The 20,231-nt window shown below is 40.7% G+C and overlaps 1 protein-coding gene across 1 annotated transcript in view; it reads left to right on the top strand.

Moving 5' to 3' along the window:
* The window catches only part of LOC106568737 (potassium channel subfamily T member 2), a 74,230-nt gene extending 56,796 nt beyond the window's left edge, over positions 1–17,434 (top strand). The window contains exons 19-25 of the mRNA XM_014139336.3: positions 858–969; positions 5,342–5,443; positions 7,472–7,555; positions 7,999–8,127; positions 11,787–12,099; positions 14,987–15,077; positions 15,966–17,434. Of these exons, the coding sequence (XP_013994811.2) occupies positions 858–969; positions 5,342–5,443; positions 7,472–7,555; positions 7,999–8,127; positions 11,787–12,099; positions 14,987–15,077; positions 15,966–16,080 (946 nt within the window). The 3' untranslated portion in view covers positions 16,081–17,434. The remainder of the gene's footprint in view (positions 1–857; positions 970–5,341; positions 5,444–7,471; positions 7,556–7,998; positions 8,128–11,786; positions 12,100–14,986; positions 15,078–15,965) is intronic.
* The last annotated feature ends 2,797 nt before the right edge of the window (positions 17,435–20,231 follow it).

Below are 20,231 nucleotides of genomic sequence, written 5' to 3'. Positions count from 1 at the left end.
CCTTAGTATTTTCACCAGACAACATAGAAACTTGCACAAACATGTTTTGAAAAACATCGATTTGGGGTTAATGTTTCATGAATTGCACCCACTGTTATTATCTAGCGATATGATATAAACTATATCAGGTAATTTAATATATAGTGTACCCCTTCCCTTTTTTGACATTTTGTTATGTTACATTCTTATTCTAAAATTGATTAAATCGTTTTTTCCCCTCATCAATCTACACACAATACCCCATAATGACAAAGCGAAGATAGGTTTTTAGAAATGTTAGCACATTTATTAAAAATACAAAACATCTACCTCGATTGCTCAGTTTGGCCAGGCGACCAGCTCTAGGAAAAGTCCTGGTTGTTCCAAACTTTTTCCATTTTAGAATGATGGAGGCCAGTATGTTCTTGGGGACCTTCAATGCCGCAGAAATGTTTTGGTACCCTTCCCCAGATCTGTGCCTCAACAAAATCCTGTCTCGGCGTTCTACGGACGATTCCTTAAATTTCATGGCTTTGTTTTTGCTCTGACATGCACTATCAACTGTGGAACCTTATATAGACAGACAGGTGTGTGCCTTTCCATATCATGTCCAATCAGTTTAATTTACCACAGGTGGACTCCATTGAAGTTGTAGAAATATCTCAAGGATGATTAATGGAAACAGGATGTAGCTGAGCTCAATTTCAAGTCTAACAACCTGTTTTCTCTTTGTCATTATTGGGTATTGTGTGTAGATTGATGAAGAAAAACATGAATTTAATACATTTTAGAATAAGGCTGTAATGTAACAAAATGTGGAAAATGGAAGGGGTCAGAATACATTCCAAATGCACTGTATATTGTTTCTTCTCACACAGGTTGTTCTCCAGTCTCAGTATCATCACAGAGCTAACCCACCCGGCCAACATGAGGTTTATGCAATTCAGAGCTAAGGACTGGTACTCTCTGGCTCTCTCTAAACTGGAGAAGGTAAAATCGTCACTGAATGTACACAAACAGTACTTCAAGGCCGGGATATAGAGCAACACACTGGACACCGGACAAAGCACATTTTAAAACCCCTATAGGTCTTAGCCCTTAGATTGCCATATATATACTATGCTAATATATAGTACCAGTCAAAAGTTTGGACACACCTACTCATTCAAGGGTTTTTCTTTATTTTCACTATTTTCTACATTGTAGAATAATAGTGAAGACATCAAAACTATGAAATAACACATATGGAATCATATAGTAACCAAAAGTGTTAAACAAATCAAACTATATTTTAGATTTTAGATTCTTCAAAGTATCGACCCTTTGCCTTGATGACAGCTTTGCAAACTCTTGGCATTCTCTCAACCAGCTTCACCTGGAATGCTTTTCCAACAGTCTTGAAGGAGATCCCACATACAGTATGTTGAGCACTTGTTGGCTGCTTTTCCTTCATTCTGTGGTCCAACTCGTCACAAACCATCTCAATTGGGTTAAGGTCGGGTGATTGTTGGAGGCAAGGTCATCTGATGCAGCACTCCATCACTCTCCTATTTGGTCAAATAGCCCTTACACAGCCTGGAGGTGTGTTGGGTCATTGTTCTGTTGAAAAACAAATGATAGTCCCACTAAGCGCAAACCAGATGGGATGGCGTATCGCTGCAGAATTCTGTGGTAGCCATGCTGGTTAAGTGTGCCTTGAATTCTAAATAAATCACAGACAGTGTCACCAGCGAAGCACCATCACACCTCTTCCATGCTTCACGGTGGGAACCACACATGCGGAAATCATCCTACTCTGAGTCTCACAAAGACACGGCGGTTGGAACCAAAAATCTCAAATTTGGACTCATCAGCCCAAAGGACAGAGAAACTTTTGTTTCTCTTTGCTTATTTGAGCTGTTCTTGCCATAATATGGACTTGGTATTTTACCAAATAGGGCTATCTTCTGTATATCACCCCTACCTTGTCACAACACAACTGATTGGCTCAAATGCATTAAATTGAGAGAATGCCAAGAGTGTGCAAAGCTGTCATTAAGGCAAAGGGTGACTACTTTGAAGAATCTCAAATATAAAATATATTTTGATTTGTTTAACACTTTTTTGGGTACTACATGATTCCATATGTGTTATTTCATAGTTTTGACGTCTTCACTATTATTCTACAATATAGAAAAGAGTAAAAAGAAAGAAAAATCCTTGAATGAGTAGGCGTGTCCGAACTTTTGCCTGGTACTGTATGAAATTGTTTAAAGATGGTAATAAAATGTATAATTTAGCCATTTGATTTTGAATTTTAGAACCCCTGTTGGCATAGCATTTTTTTATTAAATAAATATTTGATGAAACATTGAATTTTGGCCTTTACTGCTATAGGCTAATCCACAGAAACGCATAAAATAACACATTCTTAAATGGCAAAACAGACAGGAAAAAATGAATTATAAGGGACATGGTTTTGGAGTGTCTGTCCTAGATCTGAGAAAAATCTTTTTTTAGACCCATTTTTGGTCCCGTTATTTTTTGTACATTTGACCACGTATGCACTTTTTGCAATTTTTACGGCCCCGTACTTGGTTACCTTCTGACGATGAAATCATGACTTCGGTTATCTTCAGGTCGGAAAGCCGGAACACTAGAAAGAGGCCAGAGTTCCCGACTTGGAATTCCGAGTTGGATGACCGTTCAAAACTATTTTTACCAGTCGGAGCTCGTTGTCGCGAGCGCACTGAAGTCGGAAGTGAGAGATTTTCAAGTTTCCATTTCCCAGTTGTTTTGAACACAACATATGTCCCGGACATTGGCGGAGATGTCAGCCCAACCGTAAAGTAGATGCTCGTTATCGTCTGTTCAGTGTGCTGCTCGATATCACGCATTGGATTGTATAGGTATTTTTACTAATTATTTCTTCAAACTATTGTGTGCAGATGTCTGTAGCTCTATAAATTCAACGTTTACACCAATGTCTTGTTGTCTCCAGCAGCAAAGGCTACTCGCATTGAGTAGTCTTCAAAGCAAAGGAACAGATGGTTATACATAATTATGCAAAGATTGGACAATAGCCTACATACAGTACAAACATATTACTTTTCCATTTCCAAAGATACTGGTGATTAACCCAAGATACAGCCACCTCCCAATTATTGTCACCATTGATAAAGATGAGCAAAAAAATACTGTATAAAATAAATAATACAAATACTCAGCTATATTGTATTCTAAAAAAATGCCTTAAATTATTTTTTTAATGTGATTGGAAAGCACATTGGGAGGGATCTTAGACCATTCCTCGATACAGAATTTTTCCATAGCCTTGATATCCTTTGATCTGAGCTTATGGATTCCACTTCAATTCAAACCACAGGTTTTCAAAGGGGTTTGAGATTGCCATCGCAAAAGGTTGATTTTGTGGTCAATAACCATTCATTTTTTTTATTTTGATGTGTGCTTAGGGTTATTGTCTTTCCGGAAGATCCACTTGCGGCCAAGTTACAACCTCCTGGCAGAGGCCAGCAGGTTTTTGGCAAAAATGTCCTGGTACTTGCTAGAGTTCATAATGCAGCTGACCTTAACACGGGCCCCGTGACCAGTGGAAGCAAAACAGCCCCATATCATAAGATTCACGACCATATTTTACAGTATGAGGTTATTTTCAGCATATCCATCCTTCACTGGTGTGCATGGACAAAGTGCTAAACATTGTGTCATCTGACCATAGCACCGGGTTCAATCCAAGTGCAAATGTAAGTTTGCCTACTCCAGGCTGGTTGGTTGCTCTCAATAAAGGCTTTTTCTGGCAACCCTCCCAATGAGCCTATTGGCATGGAGGTGGTGTCTAATTGATTTTTCTTTGCCTCCCAAACCATCTTCCTTACTGCGCGTGGGGACAAAATACCCTCGTGTCCAATACCAGGCAAGTTTACCAATGTTCCAGTGGTTATAAATGTCTTAATTGTTGCTCTAATAATAGTATGCGTTTTTTTTTTTTTGCAGTTGTTTTGTACCCAATTCCTGAATTGTGAAGATCAACAACCATTTTTCTCTTCTTGTTTGTGAGATCTGTACTTTTTCCTATAGTGATGGATGACAAATGGATTTTACATGTCTTACCTAGGGCTGTTACAGTGACTATATTACCAACACACCAGCAGTCACGTGTCACAGGAACTATGCTTATCCAAAACGGAACTCTGATGCCGCTGATGGTCAAAGAGTACCAGGGTATGAGTTATAATACCCATAAAACCTAGTGGTCAAACAGAGAAATGGTTCTAATCGTTTTTCCACCATTCATTTTTCCCATGAGGGTTTTTAGAAACACTTAAAATAAAGGCTGTATTTCATGTAGGCTTACCCCAGCGTGACGTTTTGATAACCGTGTAAATCCCTGTATGACGAGGTGACTTTTATAGGCTACATGTTCCAAATGTCTGCATCAGTAGCTTGTAGGCTATGCATGGAAGCCCAGAGATGCTAAATGTGTTTATGTTAATTAAAGTAAATGACCTACACGTGTTTATATGAATTAATGGTCAATTACCGCGGAACCGGTAGTTATTTGCAAGACAGTTACCAGCTGACAAAAATTCTCTATTGGCTTTAAATTACTTGTTAAACTAAATATTTTTCTCTGAGCAATTGTATTAGTATAAAATAATCTAATGTTCAAAGTTTTTTGACCATATAATATAGCTCAGTATTTGTATTGTTTATTTTATACTGTCTTTATCTTTATCAATGATGGCAATACTTTTGAAGGTGACTGTATCTCATCGGTGTCGTTTCCAATGGGAGCAAATTAAGCATAGTGGGCAGAACAAACAAAGAGGTGGGCAGAGCCAAGCACAGGCTTACGAGATTCAAGTTAATGAGATGCTATTGGCATGTATTTCCATATTTCCGTTAGGGAATGCCTAATCTGTGAAGTGCGCATGTGCGATAACAATCTGCCCTTGCACTGCTTCTAAACAATGCCATTTTTTGAAACTCTTTGAATGGGTCAAGTCTACAAAGCTTAGTGCACTCTGTTCATAATATATTCTAGTTTTGGTAACAGAAAGCTCTATTGAGATCAAATGTTTCATCGATGAGAAAATGTTGGCCATGTTTAATCTAGCTCCATCTTCTCCCACTTCCCACCACTAGACTTCCTCTCTTCACCATATTTGGTGGTGAGAAGAAATTCTAAATGGATTCTACAGATTTATACACCCTGTGAGGCTATCCTAACATTAGTTTGTTGGTCTTCTGTGTCCCTGACTGGTATACAGTATGTCTATGGGAGCAGAAAGAGCTTTGTGATTCCTGCATGTATTGAAAAGCACTGTACAAATATGTATTAATATTACTTATTATTTATTAGAAAGAGCGGGAGAAAGGCTCCAACCTGGCTTTCATGTTCCGCCTGCCATTTGCTGCCGGGAGGGTCTTCAGTATCGGCATGCTGGACACTCTCCTCTACCAGGTAACCAGGCAGTAATAACCTGTACTGTACTGCAGCAGAGAGCATAGGAATGCTGTTGAATGTATACTCACTGTTGAGGTAGCTACCTAATTAGAGGTTTATGGTACTGTATACAGAGGCTAATCTCTTTAATTAGCCTACAGAGGCTAATTAAAATAAGGTTATCTCTGTGGCAGAGACTGGTTTTGCCAAAGGGCAAGTACTGGAGTGATTATAGTTATTTATTGCCCAAAAATGTACCAACCAGATATTTACTTTTAAAACCCTTAATGGAATATACACTGCCCCAAAAAATAAAAGGAACACTAAAATAAACACTAAAATAAAAGGAACACATCCTAGATCTGAATGAATGAAATAATCTTATTAAATACTTTTTCTTTATATAGTTGAATGTGCTGACAACAAAATCACACAAAAATAATCAAAGGAAATCCAATTTATCAACCCATGGAGGTCTGGATTTGGAGTCGCACTCAAAATTAAAATGGAAAACCATTCTACAGGCTGATCCAACTTTGATGTAATGTCCTTAAAACAAGTCAAAATGAGGCTCAGTAGTGTGTGTGGCCTCCACGTGCCTGTATGACCTCCCTACAATGCCTGGGCATGCTCCTGATGAGGTGGCGGATGGTCTCCTGAGGGATCTCCTCCCAGACCTGGACTAAAGCATCCGCCAACTCCTGGACAGTCTGTGGTGCAACGTGGCGTTGGTGGATGGAGCGAGACATGATGTCCCAGATGTGCTCAATTGGATTCAGGTCTGGGGAACGGGCGGGCCAGTCCATAGCATCAATGCCTTCATCTTGCAGGAACTGCTGACACACTCCAGCCACATGAGGTCTAGCATTGTCTTGCATTAGGAGGAACCCAGGGCCAACCGCACCAGCATATGGTCTTACAAGGGGTCTGAGGATCTCATCTCGGTACCTAATGGCAGTCAGGCTACCTCTGGCGAGCACATGGAGGGCTGTGCGGCCCCCCAAAGAAATGCCACCCCACACCATGACTGACCCACCGCCAAACCGGTCATGCTGGAGGATGTTGCAGGCAGCAGAACGTTCTCCACAGCGTCTCCAGACTCTGTCACGTCTGTCACATGTGCTCAGTGTGAACCTGCTTTCATCTGTGAAGAGCACAGGGTGCCAGTGGCGAATTTGCCAATCTTGGTGTTCTCTGGCAAATGCCAAACGTCCTGCACAGTGTTGGGCTGTAAGCACAACCCCCACCTGTGGACGTCGGGCCCTCATACCACCCTCATGGAGTCTGTTTCTGACCGTTTGAGCAGACACATGCACGTTTGTGGCCTGCTGGAGGTCATTTTGCAGGGCTCTGGCAGTGCTCCTCCTGCTCCTCCTTGCACAAAGGCGGAGGTAGCGGTCCTGCTGCTGGGTTGTTGCCGTCCTACGGCCTCTTCCACATCTCCTGATGTACTGGCCTGTCTCCTGGTAGCGCCTCCATGCTCTGGACACTACGCTGACAGACACAGCAAACCTTCTTGCCACAGCTCGCATTGATGTGCCATCCTGGATGAGCTGCACTACCTGAGCCACTTGTGTGGGTTGTAGACTCCGTCTCATGCTACCACTAGAGTGAAAGCACCGCCAGCATTCAAAAGTGACCAAAACATCAGCCAGGAAGCATAGGAACTGAGAAGTGGTCTGTGGTCACCACCTGCAGAACCACTCCTTTATTGGGGGTGTCTTGCTAATTGCCTATAATTTCCACCTGTTGTCTATTCCATTTGCACAACAGCATGTGAAATTTATTGGCAATCAGTGTTGCTTCCTAAGTGAACAGTTTGATTTCACAGAAGTGTGATTGACTTGGAGTTACATTGTGTTTAAGTGTTCCCTTTATTTTTTTGAGCAGTGTACAATGTGTTCATATGTATCCCAGTGTTCATAGGATATAATGCTAGTTGAATTGATCATAAATGCCCCTGTTTATTAAATTACTGTGCACAAAAACACTCTTTGACATAATTTCCTTAACTTTTCTTCTGTTTGTCCTGGTCTGCTTTCCCAGTCGTTTGTCAAAGACTATATTATCTCCATCACCAGGCTGCTGCTTGGCCTGGACACCACCCCGGGCTCTGGCTTCCTCTGCTCTGTGAGTTACTCTCTGTCGGGGTGCACCTCAATAGTCAAAAGTATCTTCCTTCTCATTCCAGATGATAGGCAAAAAGGCAAGGATTCTCTTGGTTCATCCCAATAGTATAATGTGGCTTCCTCTCCTTATGTCAGATGGAAGGAAAGAAGTAAGGAGGTTTCTGTAGACTATTTTAAGATGCACCTGTTGTACAGTAGTCCTATGTGTGACAGCACAGCAGTTAAGATCTGAGAATATACTCAGCAAACTGCTTAATGCATGCTTCCCTTGTCTGTCCAAATCCTTATATTGACAGGTAAGTGACTCCAGTCGGTGTACATCTCAAGGTTATAGTGTAATGCACAGTGTTTCTGGAATCTAGATCAATATGTTGCTGCTGCAAGGAATGTGTTTTTCCTGTATAGAGAAATGGCATTGGAAATGACCTCCTCCTCACCTTTTAGATGCAGATCTCCGAGGATGACCTGTGGATCCAGACGTATGGAAGGCTCTATCAGAAACTGTGTTCCACTGTCGGTGACATTCCCATCGGCATCTACAGGACAGAATCCCAGATGGCTGATTCCTCCGAGGTGCCCTCTAGACTCCAAGGGTGTTCTAATAGTTATATAATTTGTTTGGCCGTAAAATGCCAGTTTAGGTTGAATGTTTGAGTTAATTACATATTACAGCGACATTGATTATAGTGTCATTATGGTTCATTGAAGTCATTCTGTTGTGCTTTGTGTGTGTGTGTTTTTCTTCATTTGTTACGTTAACATGTTTAGTGTTTGCATGCTTTCATGATTATTTAAGCACATTACAACACAGTAAGAGTCATTGATATTATTCCTCTTTACTTTTTTATTTCCCCATAAGCAATGCGAGCCATACTCCCAAGTAAGTTCAGCCCCATTTATGAGATTCCATGATTTGTGAAAACCAATTAATATTCAAGCTGACATATGGAATTTGTTTTAAGATGGTCATACCATGGATCATTTAGGTATTTGATTTTTTAAATTTTAGTTCCCCTTTAGGGATTAAAAAATAATAAAAATCAATGTATTTGATCTTTAGTACCAAATCCCATGGCAACGTATTGAATAACACATTCATAAATGGCAAACATATCTCTAGGAGATACAGTTGAAGTCGATGGTTTACATACACTTATGTTGGAGTCATTAAAACTCGTTTTTCAACCACTCCACAAATTTCTTGTTAACAAACTATAGTTTTGGCAAGTCGGTTAGGACATCTACTTTGTGCATGACAGAAGTCATTTTTCCAACAATTGTTTACAGACAGATTATTTCACTTATAATTCACTGTATTACAATTCCAGTGGGTCAGAAGTTTACATACACTAAGTTGTCTGCGCCTTTAAACAGCTTGGAAAATTCCAGAAAATTATGTCATCACTTTAGAAGCTTCTGAAAGGCTAATTGACATAATTTGAGTCAATTGGAGGTGTACCTGTGGATGTATTTCAAGGCCTACCTTCAAACGTAGTGCCTCTTTGCTTAACATCATGGGAAAATCAAAAGAAATCAGCCAAGAACTCAGGAAAAAAATTGTCGACCTCCGGAAGTCTGGTACCACGTTCATCTGTACAAACAATAGTACGGAAGTATAAACACCATGGGACCACGCAGCCATCATACCGCTCAGGAAGGAGACACGTTCTGTCTCCTAGAGATGAACGTACTTTGGTGCGAAAAGTGCAAATCAATCCCAGAACAACAGCAAAGGACCTTGTGAAGATGCTGGAGGAAACAGGTACAAAAGTATCTATATCCACAGTAAAACGAGTCCTATATCGACATAACCTGAAAGGCCGTTCAGCAAGGAAGAAGCCACTTCTCCAAAGCCACCATAAAAAAGCCAGACTACGGTTTGCAACTGCACATGGGGGCAAATATCTTACTTTTTGGAGAAATGTACTCTGGTCTGATGAAACAAAAATATAACAGTTTGGCCATAATGACCATCGTTATGTTTGGAGGAAAAAGGGGGAGGCTTGCAAGCCGAAGAACACCATCCCAACCGTGAAGCACGGGGGTGGCAGCATCATGTTGTGGGGGGTGCTTTGCTGCAGGAGGGACTGGTGCACTTCACAAAATAGATGGCATCATGAGGCAGGAAAATTATGTGGATATATTGAAGCAGCATCTCAAGACATCAGTCAGGAAGTTAAAGCTTGGTCGCAAATGGGTCTTCCAAATGGACAATCACCCCAAGCATACTTCCAACGTTGTGGCAAAATGGCTTAAGGACAACAAAGTCAAGGTATTGGAGTGGTCATCACAAAGCCCTGACCTCAATCCTATATAAAATTTGTTGGCAGAACTGTGAAAGCGTGTGCGAGCAAGGAGGCCTACAAACCTGACTCAGTTACACCAGCTCTGTCAGGAGGAATGGGCCAAAATTCACCTGACTTATTGTGGGAAGCTTGTGAAAGGCTACCCAAAACGTTTGACCCACGTTAAACAATTTAAAGGCAGTGCTACCAAATACTAATTGAGTGTATGTAAACTTCTGACCCACTGGGAATGTGATGAAAGAAATAAAAGCTGAAATAATTCTCTCGACTATTATTCTGACATTTCACATTCTTAAAATAAAGTGGTGATCCTAACTGACCTAAGACAGGGAATGTTTACTAGGATTACATTTCAGGAATTGTGAAAAATCGAGTTTAAATGTATTTGGCTAAGGTGTATGTAAACTTCCGACTTCAACTGTATAAGAAAGCTCAGGAAATATTATATATATATATATATATTTTTTTTTACACACATTTAACAATTTCTTTGGGGTTGGCACAAAAGTAACCTCTATACATCCATACATTTTTTAAACTGGTACCGGTTATCTTCAGACGAGTCCCGTTTGTGTTGGTCGTAGGTTTGTGAGAGTCTCATCTTTCCATAGAGTAGTCATATTAGTTTGTAGGCCAAACCGTTTTCATGAGAAGACCGATTTTCGGGATGTCTCATGGTCTGATAAACACTGCTGCAACACAGGCACCTTACACTGCAGATGCGGAAGGCTGGCATAGCGGTGGATGCGGTGGACTGAGACGCAACCCGTGCAAAAAAAAAACATGTACAGTGCTGTGAAAAAGTATTTGCCCCCTTTCTAATTTTCTCTACTTTTGCATATTTTTTATACTGAATGTTATCAGATATTTAACCAAAACCTAGTATTAGATAACGGGAACCTGAGTGAACAAATAGCACAACAATGACATACTCATAAACAAAGTTATGCAACACCCAATGCCCCTGTGTGAAAATGTTGTCCCACTCAATAACTGGTTGAGCCACCTTTAGCTACAATTGCTCAAACCAAATTCTTCCTGTAGTTGTTGATCAGTCCCACCACGCTCTTGGAGGAATTTTGTCCCACTCATCCAAAAAAAAGCAAAAAACTCAAATATTTCAAGACTCTCAGTAGATAATTTAAAACCCCTTTATTCATAGGCTACTTGGCTAATATTTGTCCAGGATAGAAATATGCACTTCTGTGAAGCTGCTAAACCAGCCTTGATTAAGGGGAGGGTAGGTTATTCTTGTTTTTTTATCTAATGAAATGAAATGGGAGCGAGCAAATAATAATCTCGTTCCATGGGCATCCCGGCTGGATAGGCTGTGCTGCCGCTCTAAAAGTCAGTTAAGACCTGCTTTTGGTGGGTCTTGACATTTTTATTTTAGTGTTGCATGAAATTGTCACTTTTACGCTTGATTTTAAGGACACACCTCAAATATTACCACCCCTCCCACCTCAGTGCAAGCGAGCAGTTGATGTTAGACAGGTCAATTGCCAAACCTGGTATAAGGGGTGGAAAATTCTAGCGTGCCAGTTCTTACATGAAGAAATTGCAAACTAACGTGCATTTGACTCTTGCGCCTCCTTAGGATCAGCCAAAAATAGAGCCCTAAATCTCATTTTAGTGCAGATGAAGTTGGATTTCCTCTGCTGTAATATGTCTTGGTTAAATTGTGCTTGACAAACGCGGTGAGACTTGCCACTGGTCGTAATGTCAGTAAGAAATCATCGTCAAAACCACTTAAATTCTCTGGCCTCGCTCTTGATTATTTGTGAAACTTTTTGGGCATCAATTTAACTCCATATTTCTGTGTGTTTTAATTCACTTTGTTCTGGTCATTTCATTTTACCCTGTTTCACCATGGACATACTATGGACTTCATTAATTTATATGGCATTGTGTTTCGATTATACTCAGTCACAGCTCTCGATATGTGTCGAGGACTTTGACGACGCCAAGGAGCAGAACGACATAGAGCTTCCCCCTGTGGCCGGAGGGCTCCACCGCAGCTCCACCTCCAGCGACCCATTGGACGGGAAGGCCCCCCTGCTGAGGAGGAAGAGCATGCAGTGGGCACGAAAGCTGAGCCGGAGAGGCCCACGGGGGAACCAGAGGGGGGCTCAGAGTGGGGCCCAGCAGGGTCTGAGGGCCAGACGCTCGGAGAGACAGGAGCTGGCTGAGCTGGTGAACAACCGGATGAAGAGCCTGGGACTCTCTGCTACGGCTTATGGTGAGAAACCACACCTGAGGAGGGATGTTTTTGGGGGATTGCTAGTTGGATTTCCAAGACCTGGAATAGAAGGCAAAATACATTATGTGTTTGAAACATGATACTCTGGCTTAGTTGATGAATGGATGGATGGGTGGATGGATGGATGGACGACAGAGATGATTGTCAGTCAACATCGGACAAAAACGGACAATGATGAATGCATATAATTGAATACATATTAATACGTCTCAGTTTGGCCGCATTCATCATTGTCCGTTTTTGTCTGTCAAAAGTTTAAATTCTAGTTAACTATTTTCGGACATGTTGCATTTGTGGGAAAGGCAGACATTGTGAGGTTTTAAAGAACAATCATCTCCATTGTCCATCATCCGTCCATCTCCATTGTCCATAATCCGTCAATCCGTAAAATCTCTGGCTGGCCGTAGCTTAAATCACTTGATGTCCATACTTAAACTTCTCAAAATCTGCATCAGCCAATTAGAATCGATGACGTGATAGAACGCTACATTTGAGCATTTCCCATGAGATTGGTTGATTTAATTGACAATTTAAAAACACAATGCAGCCAGAAATACATAAAAAATGTGTTGAGCATAACACTAAAAAGTTAAAAAAATATTTCCATTGTGGTCCTCTTCAGCACATTTAATTTTTTACACATTCACAGTTAAATGCTGATCTGTAGTAAACATCACATGGTCAAAATAATTCAACAACTGTGCAAGACCAAAACAATAACACATTTTAATAGTCCACCAGATGGCAGTGGTTGCACTCCTTGAGAATAGCTCGCAGAACTAATCATCCAGCGTCCATCACTGTCCAAACCACGTTGGTGGCGACGACTTGCAAGTAGACTGGTTCCACCTTGCCTTGCAAATCTTTCCATTGCTTCGCCATCCTCGCTGAGTCAAGTCACCTCCCTGCAGCTCCTCAGTCGCCAGTCCCTGCTCTGAACCAGCCCGAGTAATCTCCCGGGGTGTTCTTCAGGCTGAATAGTCTCCCAATAATTGCACATAAAAACACAAAATACCCTGAACAAAAATATAAATGCAACATGTAAGGTGTTGGTCCTGTGTTTCATGAGCTGAAATAAAAGATAGCAGAAATTTTACATCCGCATAAAAACGTATTTCTCCCAAATTTTGTGCCCAAATTTGTTTACATCCCTGTTAATGACAATTTCTCCTTTGCCAAAATAATTCATCCACCTGACAGGTGTGGCATACTGTATCAATGAACTGATTAAATAGCATGATCATTACACAGTTGCACCTTGTGCTGGGGACAATAAAAGGTCACTCTAAAACACAATGCCACAGATGCACAATTAGCATGCTGACTGCAGGGAAGTCCACTGCGTGCTCGTCATTCTCACCAGGGTCTTGACCTTATTGGCAGGCTGGAGAAGTGTGCTCTTCACGGATGAATCCCTGTTTTAACCGTAAATGGCAGACAGCGTAGCATGTATGGCGTCGTGTTGGCAAGCGGTTTACTTAAGTGAACGTTGTGAACAGAGAGCCCCATGGTGGCGGTGGGGTTAAGGTATGGGCAGGCATAAGCTACGGACAACGAACACATCTGCATTTTATTGATGGCAATTTGAATGCACAGAGATTCCGGGACGAGATCCTGAAGCCCATTGTCGAGCTGCATGAGGCAAATGGTGGTCACACCAGATACTGACTGGTTTTCTGATCTACGCCCCTGATCCACGGCCCTTTTTTTAAAGGTATCTGTGACCAACAGATGCATATCTGTATTCCCAGTCATGTGAAATCCATAGATACATGTATTTCAATTGACAGATTTCCTTATATGAACTGTTGCTTAGTAAAATCTTTGAAATTGTTGCATGTTGCGTTTTATATTTTTGTTCAGTGTATAACAAAATTACCTGGCACACATAGCCCTATGCTAACACAATATCAGCTGGCCACGATTATTTCCTGTATCAAATTCCATATCAGTCAATCAAAGATCTTAAACTTTATATCCACCAAACAATGTGGTGGAAAAAGTACCCAATTGTCATATTTGCATAAAAGGAAAGATACTGTAAAAGAAAATTACTCAAGTAAAAGTGAAAGTCATCCAGTAAAATACTATTTGAGTAAAAGTCTACAAGTATTTGGTTTTAAATATACTTAAGTATCAAAATTAAATGTCATTGCTAAAATATACATAAGTATTAAAAGTAAAAGTATAAATCATGTCAAATTCCTTATATTAAGCAAACCAGAGGGCACCATTTAAAAAAAATGTTTTGAAGATAGCCAGAGGCACACTCCATCACTCAGACATAATTGACAAACAAAGCATTTGTGTTTAGTGAGTCCATCAGATCCGAGGCAGTAGGGATGACCAGGGATATTCTCTTGAGAAGTGTGTGAATTGGACCTTTTTCCTGTCCTGCTAAGCATTCGAAATGTAACGAGTACTTTTGGTTGTCAGGGAAAACGTATGGAGTAAAAAGTACATTATTCTATTTAGGAATGTAGTGAAGTAAAAGTTGTCAAAAATATAAATAGTAAAGTACAGACTACTTAGTAAGTAGTACTTTAAAGTACTTTACACCACTGCTTACAATAGGTCAACTTGGCCAACAGAGGGATATTTTAAACCTCAAAATTCAAGGTTTACCTTTGTTGACTAGGCTACCAGCTGGACGTGTTAGCATAGGGCTATGTGTGCCAGGCTAGCTCATGGGAAAAGCTAACATGTAGCGTTCTGTCATGTTCAACTACGTCGACAATTCTAATTGGCTGATGCAAATTTTGAGATGGATAAAAACTGTACGTTTTAAACTTTATCAAGAGTTCACAAGTATGAACAGGACCGATGACCACTAGGACCTATGATTGCTGGTTTTTTCCTATTCTAGATGACATGAGCGAGAACCAGAGCACTCATTCCCACACATATGTGTTGATCAACCCACCTCCTGACACCAAACTGGAACTGAATGACATAGTGTAAGTATGGCAGTAAGTAGTTAAGTACGGGCTAAAGACACACTCAAACACGATGTGCGGACGAAAGCATGAAACACCTAGAATCTCACTGCCAATAGGTACTTATCACAGTGGACGGCCATTCCGTCTCTTGCTACAACAGAAGTGGTACCTGCTGCGTGACGACCCCATAACAACGAACCTACCAATTAAAACAAAAAAAGAGGGCATTTTCTCCGTACATCCACGGATGAGCCAGTCACACTTCATGTGCAATGTAGGCTATGGGATGGTAGCACAACACTAAATACTTCCTCCAAGCTAGCTAACCACTGTAGCTAGTATTGACATAATAATTAAATCACAATGGATAAGCTACTTTCCATGAAACAGCTACCAGTGTTAGCTGCTGAGTTAGTGCAGTGTCCTTAGCTAGCTAGCAATGATGTGCTAGCTAAACATTTGGCTACGGGCTGGTACTGGCAGTATGGGATCATAGAGAGTGAATTAAATTGTTTCTTCGTCATCTTGCTAGGTAGTTATCTAGCTGTGGCCATCTGGCTAGTATCAATAAGGGCTTTCTACAAAATAGCAACATTAGCGCAGATAGCTTGGAATCTAGACAATAAGCAATACACACGGATATGCATTGCCAAACAACGCTACTGGCACCTTCTGGTTTATTTTAACAAGGCTGAGTGGCTGACGACTTCCAAGGTCTTCCAAGGAGTTTGACTGCCGACACTCTGTTCAATGTTCAAATGGTGTGTCAGATCATAAAAGTAGAAAAAAATCAAGAATGTCTCCTACTCGATATTACTCCCATTTCCGTATTATTTTGTGGATAAACAAATGTTTGAAAATATCATACCACTCAGAGTGAGAGGAATTCTCCATCCTGTTTTACAGGTATATCATCCGTTCAGATCCCGTGGGGTATGTCCCTAAGGCTGGTGACAGCAGGGAGAGTCTGGGAAGCAACACCTGTCTTGGGGAGCACACCAAGACGGAGTCTTCTTTCTGATCCATACCTACACACAACCTGCCTTTACAGTAGTATTGGGGTGTTAAAGGGATATTTCATTTTTTGCACTGCTACATCCTTGCCAGGAGATTCTGGACGTTAAATTAGAAAATAATAATAATAAAACGAGCTAAATAACCAACTAATGTGAAACAGTTAGGATGAAATGACAACATCGAAAATGAGCTAAAACTTGAACAAAGTGAACGATCCCTTTAATGCCATAATTATGTTATGTGCTACAATTCACATTGCATTGCGCAGAGCGTGGGGTGGGGCAATCAATATAATCTTGGAATGTATCATCCCCATACTTTATCTACTTTTCAATTAACATAGATATACGTGTGTCTTAAACGGTATCTCTCTCTTTCACAATGTGGCCTTTCCAGAGGATAAACTCAGTTTAGGAACTCATATGATTTTAAAGACACTCCATGGTCAGTCCCTGCCCATCTTCCAAATATGTCTGAACCCTTACCTCGTCAAATAGTATTTTAGTATGGTATAATCCCACAGCATTCACCTCACCCCTCACCCCAAATATTGGTTGCCTTTCATGAAATAACCCTCACACTTGATCCCCTCCCCCCATCCAAATAGCACTGACTTTGCTGATAGCTACTTTATTGCAAAAAAAATGTACTTACTATGACTGAGATATGTGACTTTCCCACCTATCTAGCTTAAGATGAATACACTAACTGTATGTCGCTCTGGATAAGAGCGCCTGCTAAATTACTAAAATGTAAATGGTGGTATTTGTTTGCATGTTTGGGGGGTGATGACTGAACTGTTTGGGTTGCTATGCAAAAATCTGTCCTCATAGTTTACAGTATAGAGCTCGCCAGCTTGTAGTCCTAAAAAAACAGAAATGAGTAACCTCTGGTTCGTTCAACCATTGCTATGGCGGAAATGAATGGGGAAAGAATGGGGTTTTGTGATAAACGGCGAAAATAAAGTCTGAGGTTAACACAGGCTTAGGAGAACTTCTATACATTGTGTTCTAGAACAAAACTTATAAGATCTCATAAGCCTCTGTTTACCACAGACGTTATTTTTGCAGTTTATAAAAAAAATAAAACATTAATTTCCCCATAGGCTTTGCCCAACGAGCCATGGCAGAGTTAGTGCCTACAAAAAGTCGCCACATTGCTCTATTACCATTGCTCTCTATACCTCATGATATCATATTTACTGTTTATTTATTCATTTGTACAGTCATGTGAATCATGCATTGCACTATACTCACCTGTTGAATGTTTGTTGTCATTCATATTGACTGTCATAAATAATGGAATGTTTACGCTCATCATCTTTGCACACTTTGAATGCAAATAGATTTCTGAACTTGTGGGGAACTCTTTTCTTCATTAGCTTTTAAGTTTATTTAGACTGGGATTTAATGCAAGGCATGTTAGAGCACGGCACACTAACATACTTTTAAAGGAAATTATGGTTGAGCCAAAATGCGCAGTGTTTACCACGAATGCAATAGTACGATGGGGGAAATGCGGGGGAAATGCCTTTAAAAGGCGCATTTTCGGCTGTATAGTGCACCACGCTTTGCATTAAATTGCTTTTATATTTATTTGACAGGGACAGTGCACGTTAATCAACATTTTATCACGATGACATAAGTCATAATAGCATAATAGTATTCAAAAGTAGGCCCTACAGAGTGACCATAGAAACAACTTATTTTCTGTGAATATATATGTACTGTCATTTAGTTATTCTAGTCTGCAGGTGAGGAGTGTTTTTTGGACTCCGGTATTTCCTGGGTCCGTGATGTGGGCGGTGCCAAAGGCATGGAGTACTGGAGATAAAGCTCTCTGTATTGGAGTGGGTGGGTGGGTGGTGGATGTGTGAGAGAGAGAGTGTGTGTGTGTGTGTGTGTGTGTGTGTGTGGTTAGATAAAGTTGTTTCTGTGTGGCATTAGACAAAGGCTTAAGAGCTCAGAGGAAGACAGTAGAAATCTCAGAAGAAGGGAGATGGCAGACTGACAGCTTTACAATGCCCTTGGGTGAGGTATCTAAAGTAGTACTCACATGTATTAGACAGTAAGTTACAGCTTAGTCGGTGTGATAAAATCACAACTGTCCAAACACAGACTGTATATGAAGTATATCCCACCCTGGATTGCCATCAAATCTGTAGATTTTTGGGGATGTCTTCTCTAATGTTATGCTTTCTTAATAGAAAGAATAGCTCTTGCATTAATTATCATTGATTTCTGGCCACTATAAGACTACCCAGATAATGGAATGAAATAATGCTTATAACAAACAACTTGCAAATTGGAATTCTAGGTGACAGTCCTTGGCAATGGCTTGTGATATGTCATCTCTCATCGACAAATAAAATCGGGGAAATGTTGCATCCTTCCTAGGACCAATAGCATTCTCTGTAATTCATGATCTAGAACACCAAATAATGATCTTGTGTTATGCTGTTTTCAATTTTTTTGCCCTATTACACACCCACCCTTTGAGATTCACACAACAACACACCCAACATCAGTGAGCCTCCCAAGGGAGATTTAGAACTGTACCGAGAACAAGACATAGCTGTTCTTTGATTTGCAGCACTAGCCTACATACTCCACCTCATTGGCGCTCCACAGCTGTCTCTGCCAATGCTAGAACATCTAAGTCTGAATTTACTCAAAGGAAGAAGATCAGTGAAAATCAACATAAAAAAATATTGGGGAAAGTAATCCAATGTTTTTTTTGTCATGATTTGGATCTATTCCGCTTCACTCCGCTTCCTTCACACTCTTTCATATTTTCCTTTCATTAATTAATAAAGAATTAATCAAAACACGTCTCATCAGCACCACTCATCTCATTCCAGAAACATCATCTTCAAAAAGAAACTTCCTTTTTTTAAAGGACAGGTCCTTAATGAAGAGCCGCTAAAATGCGTACATGCCGGGAAACAGCAGGGGACACATAAGGTAGTGGACTAGCGGGGAGCTTAGTCACATTAAAAAGTTGCTAATGTCTTCGGAAGATATCTTTCACCGCTGAGGTGTCAACGCCTCTTCAAGTGGTGGTCTCCTGAGCCACAGCAAACGATCCCTTCACGTAATCTCAGTCGTTGTGGTCTCATAAAGAAATGAAACAACAACCTCATCTCTGCTTATGAGGGCAGCGCTCGCTGCTCGCTTGACACTTCAATATGCAAATTCAAGCCTTAATTGTAGCCACGGGAATCGTGTAAGTGCGAAGGAAGAAGAAGAGTCATCGGGGAAACGAACATCAAGGCCTGTGTGCTGACAGTGATGGTAGTTCAGATCTAAGACTCGATGGCATTTATTTACATGCCTGGGGAGAGAGAAGGGGGATAGAGAAAAGGAGAGAGAGATAGCGAGGGAGAAGGAAAGAGAACGTTTAGATCTGAGACTCAAGGGTACTTCTTTACCTACAATGGTGTGAGACGGGGGGAGAGAAAGGGGGAGAAGGAGAGAGAGAGAGAGAGAGGGAGGGAGAGAGAGAGAGAGCAGACTACAGAGACCAGCTGTCATGTGAAGGCACATTTTTAAAGACACATTTTCACACACTTTGTGAAATGTGTTTTATGTACAGTATAAGGGATGAATACTGATATCAGTGGTGACTGCTTTTCAATGGCTGTTTTATCCAATAGAATTAACCCTCGCTGCTCATGCACATACATAGTCGTACTAAAATATTGTCTCTTTCAAAAGTATTTTTTTGGGGGGGGGCAGGTCCCCCATGTACGGTACCTTGTAAAAGTTACACCATTGGTTACTATCACAGTGTTCATCGAGGTGACATTGTTGCCAACTTTGAATTGACACAATGACCAAAAAAAAGACTTGTTTATACCTGCCGCTAACATGCGTCATTTGCCCTGATCTTGTCCACATTCTGATTTTGCCCACCTTCTCAGAAATATGTCTACACATGGGATTAAAATGTGTCTCATATCCATCCACTGTGTTCACATTGTGACCAGATTTCCTATATGCAAATAATTTGATAGGTATTCTTAAAGAATTCTATTTTAAGACACATATTGATGCCGTAAGTCAATGGTGCCACCTTTCAATTACTTTAGACGGCGGGATAATGATGATAGAAATTGTTTCACTGTCCAGATCCATCTATACTTGTAAGATATCC

The sequence above is a fragment of the Salmo salar genome, chromosome 14 (genome assembly GCF_965601325.2).
Source record: "Salmo salar chromosome 14, fSalSal1, whole genome shotgun sequence".
Taxonomy (NCBI): domain Eukaryota; kingdom Metazoa; phylum Chordata; class Actinopteri; order Salmoniformes; family Salmonidae; genus Salmo; species Salmo salar.
The sequence above is the reverse complement of the archived record's forward strand: the minus strand, read 5'-3'. Positions and strand labels throughout refer to the sequence as shown.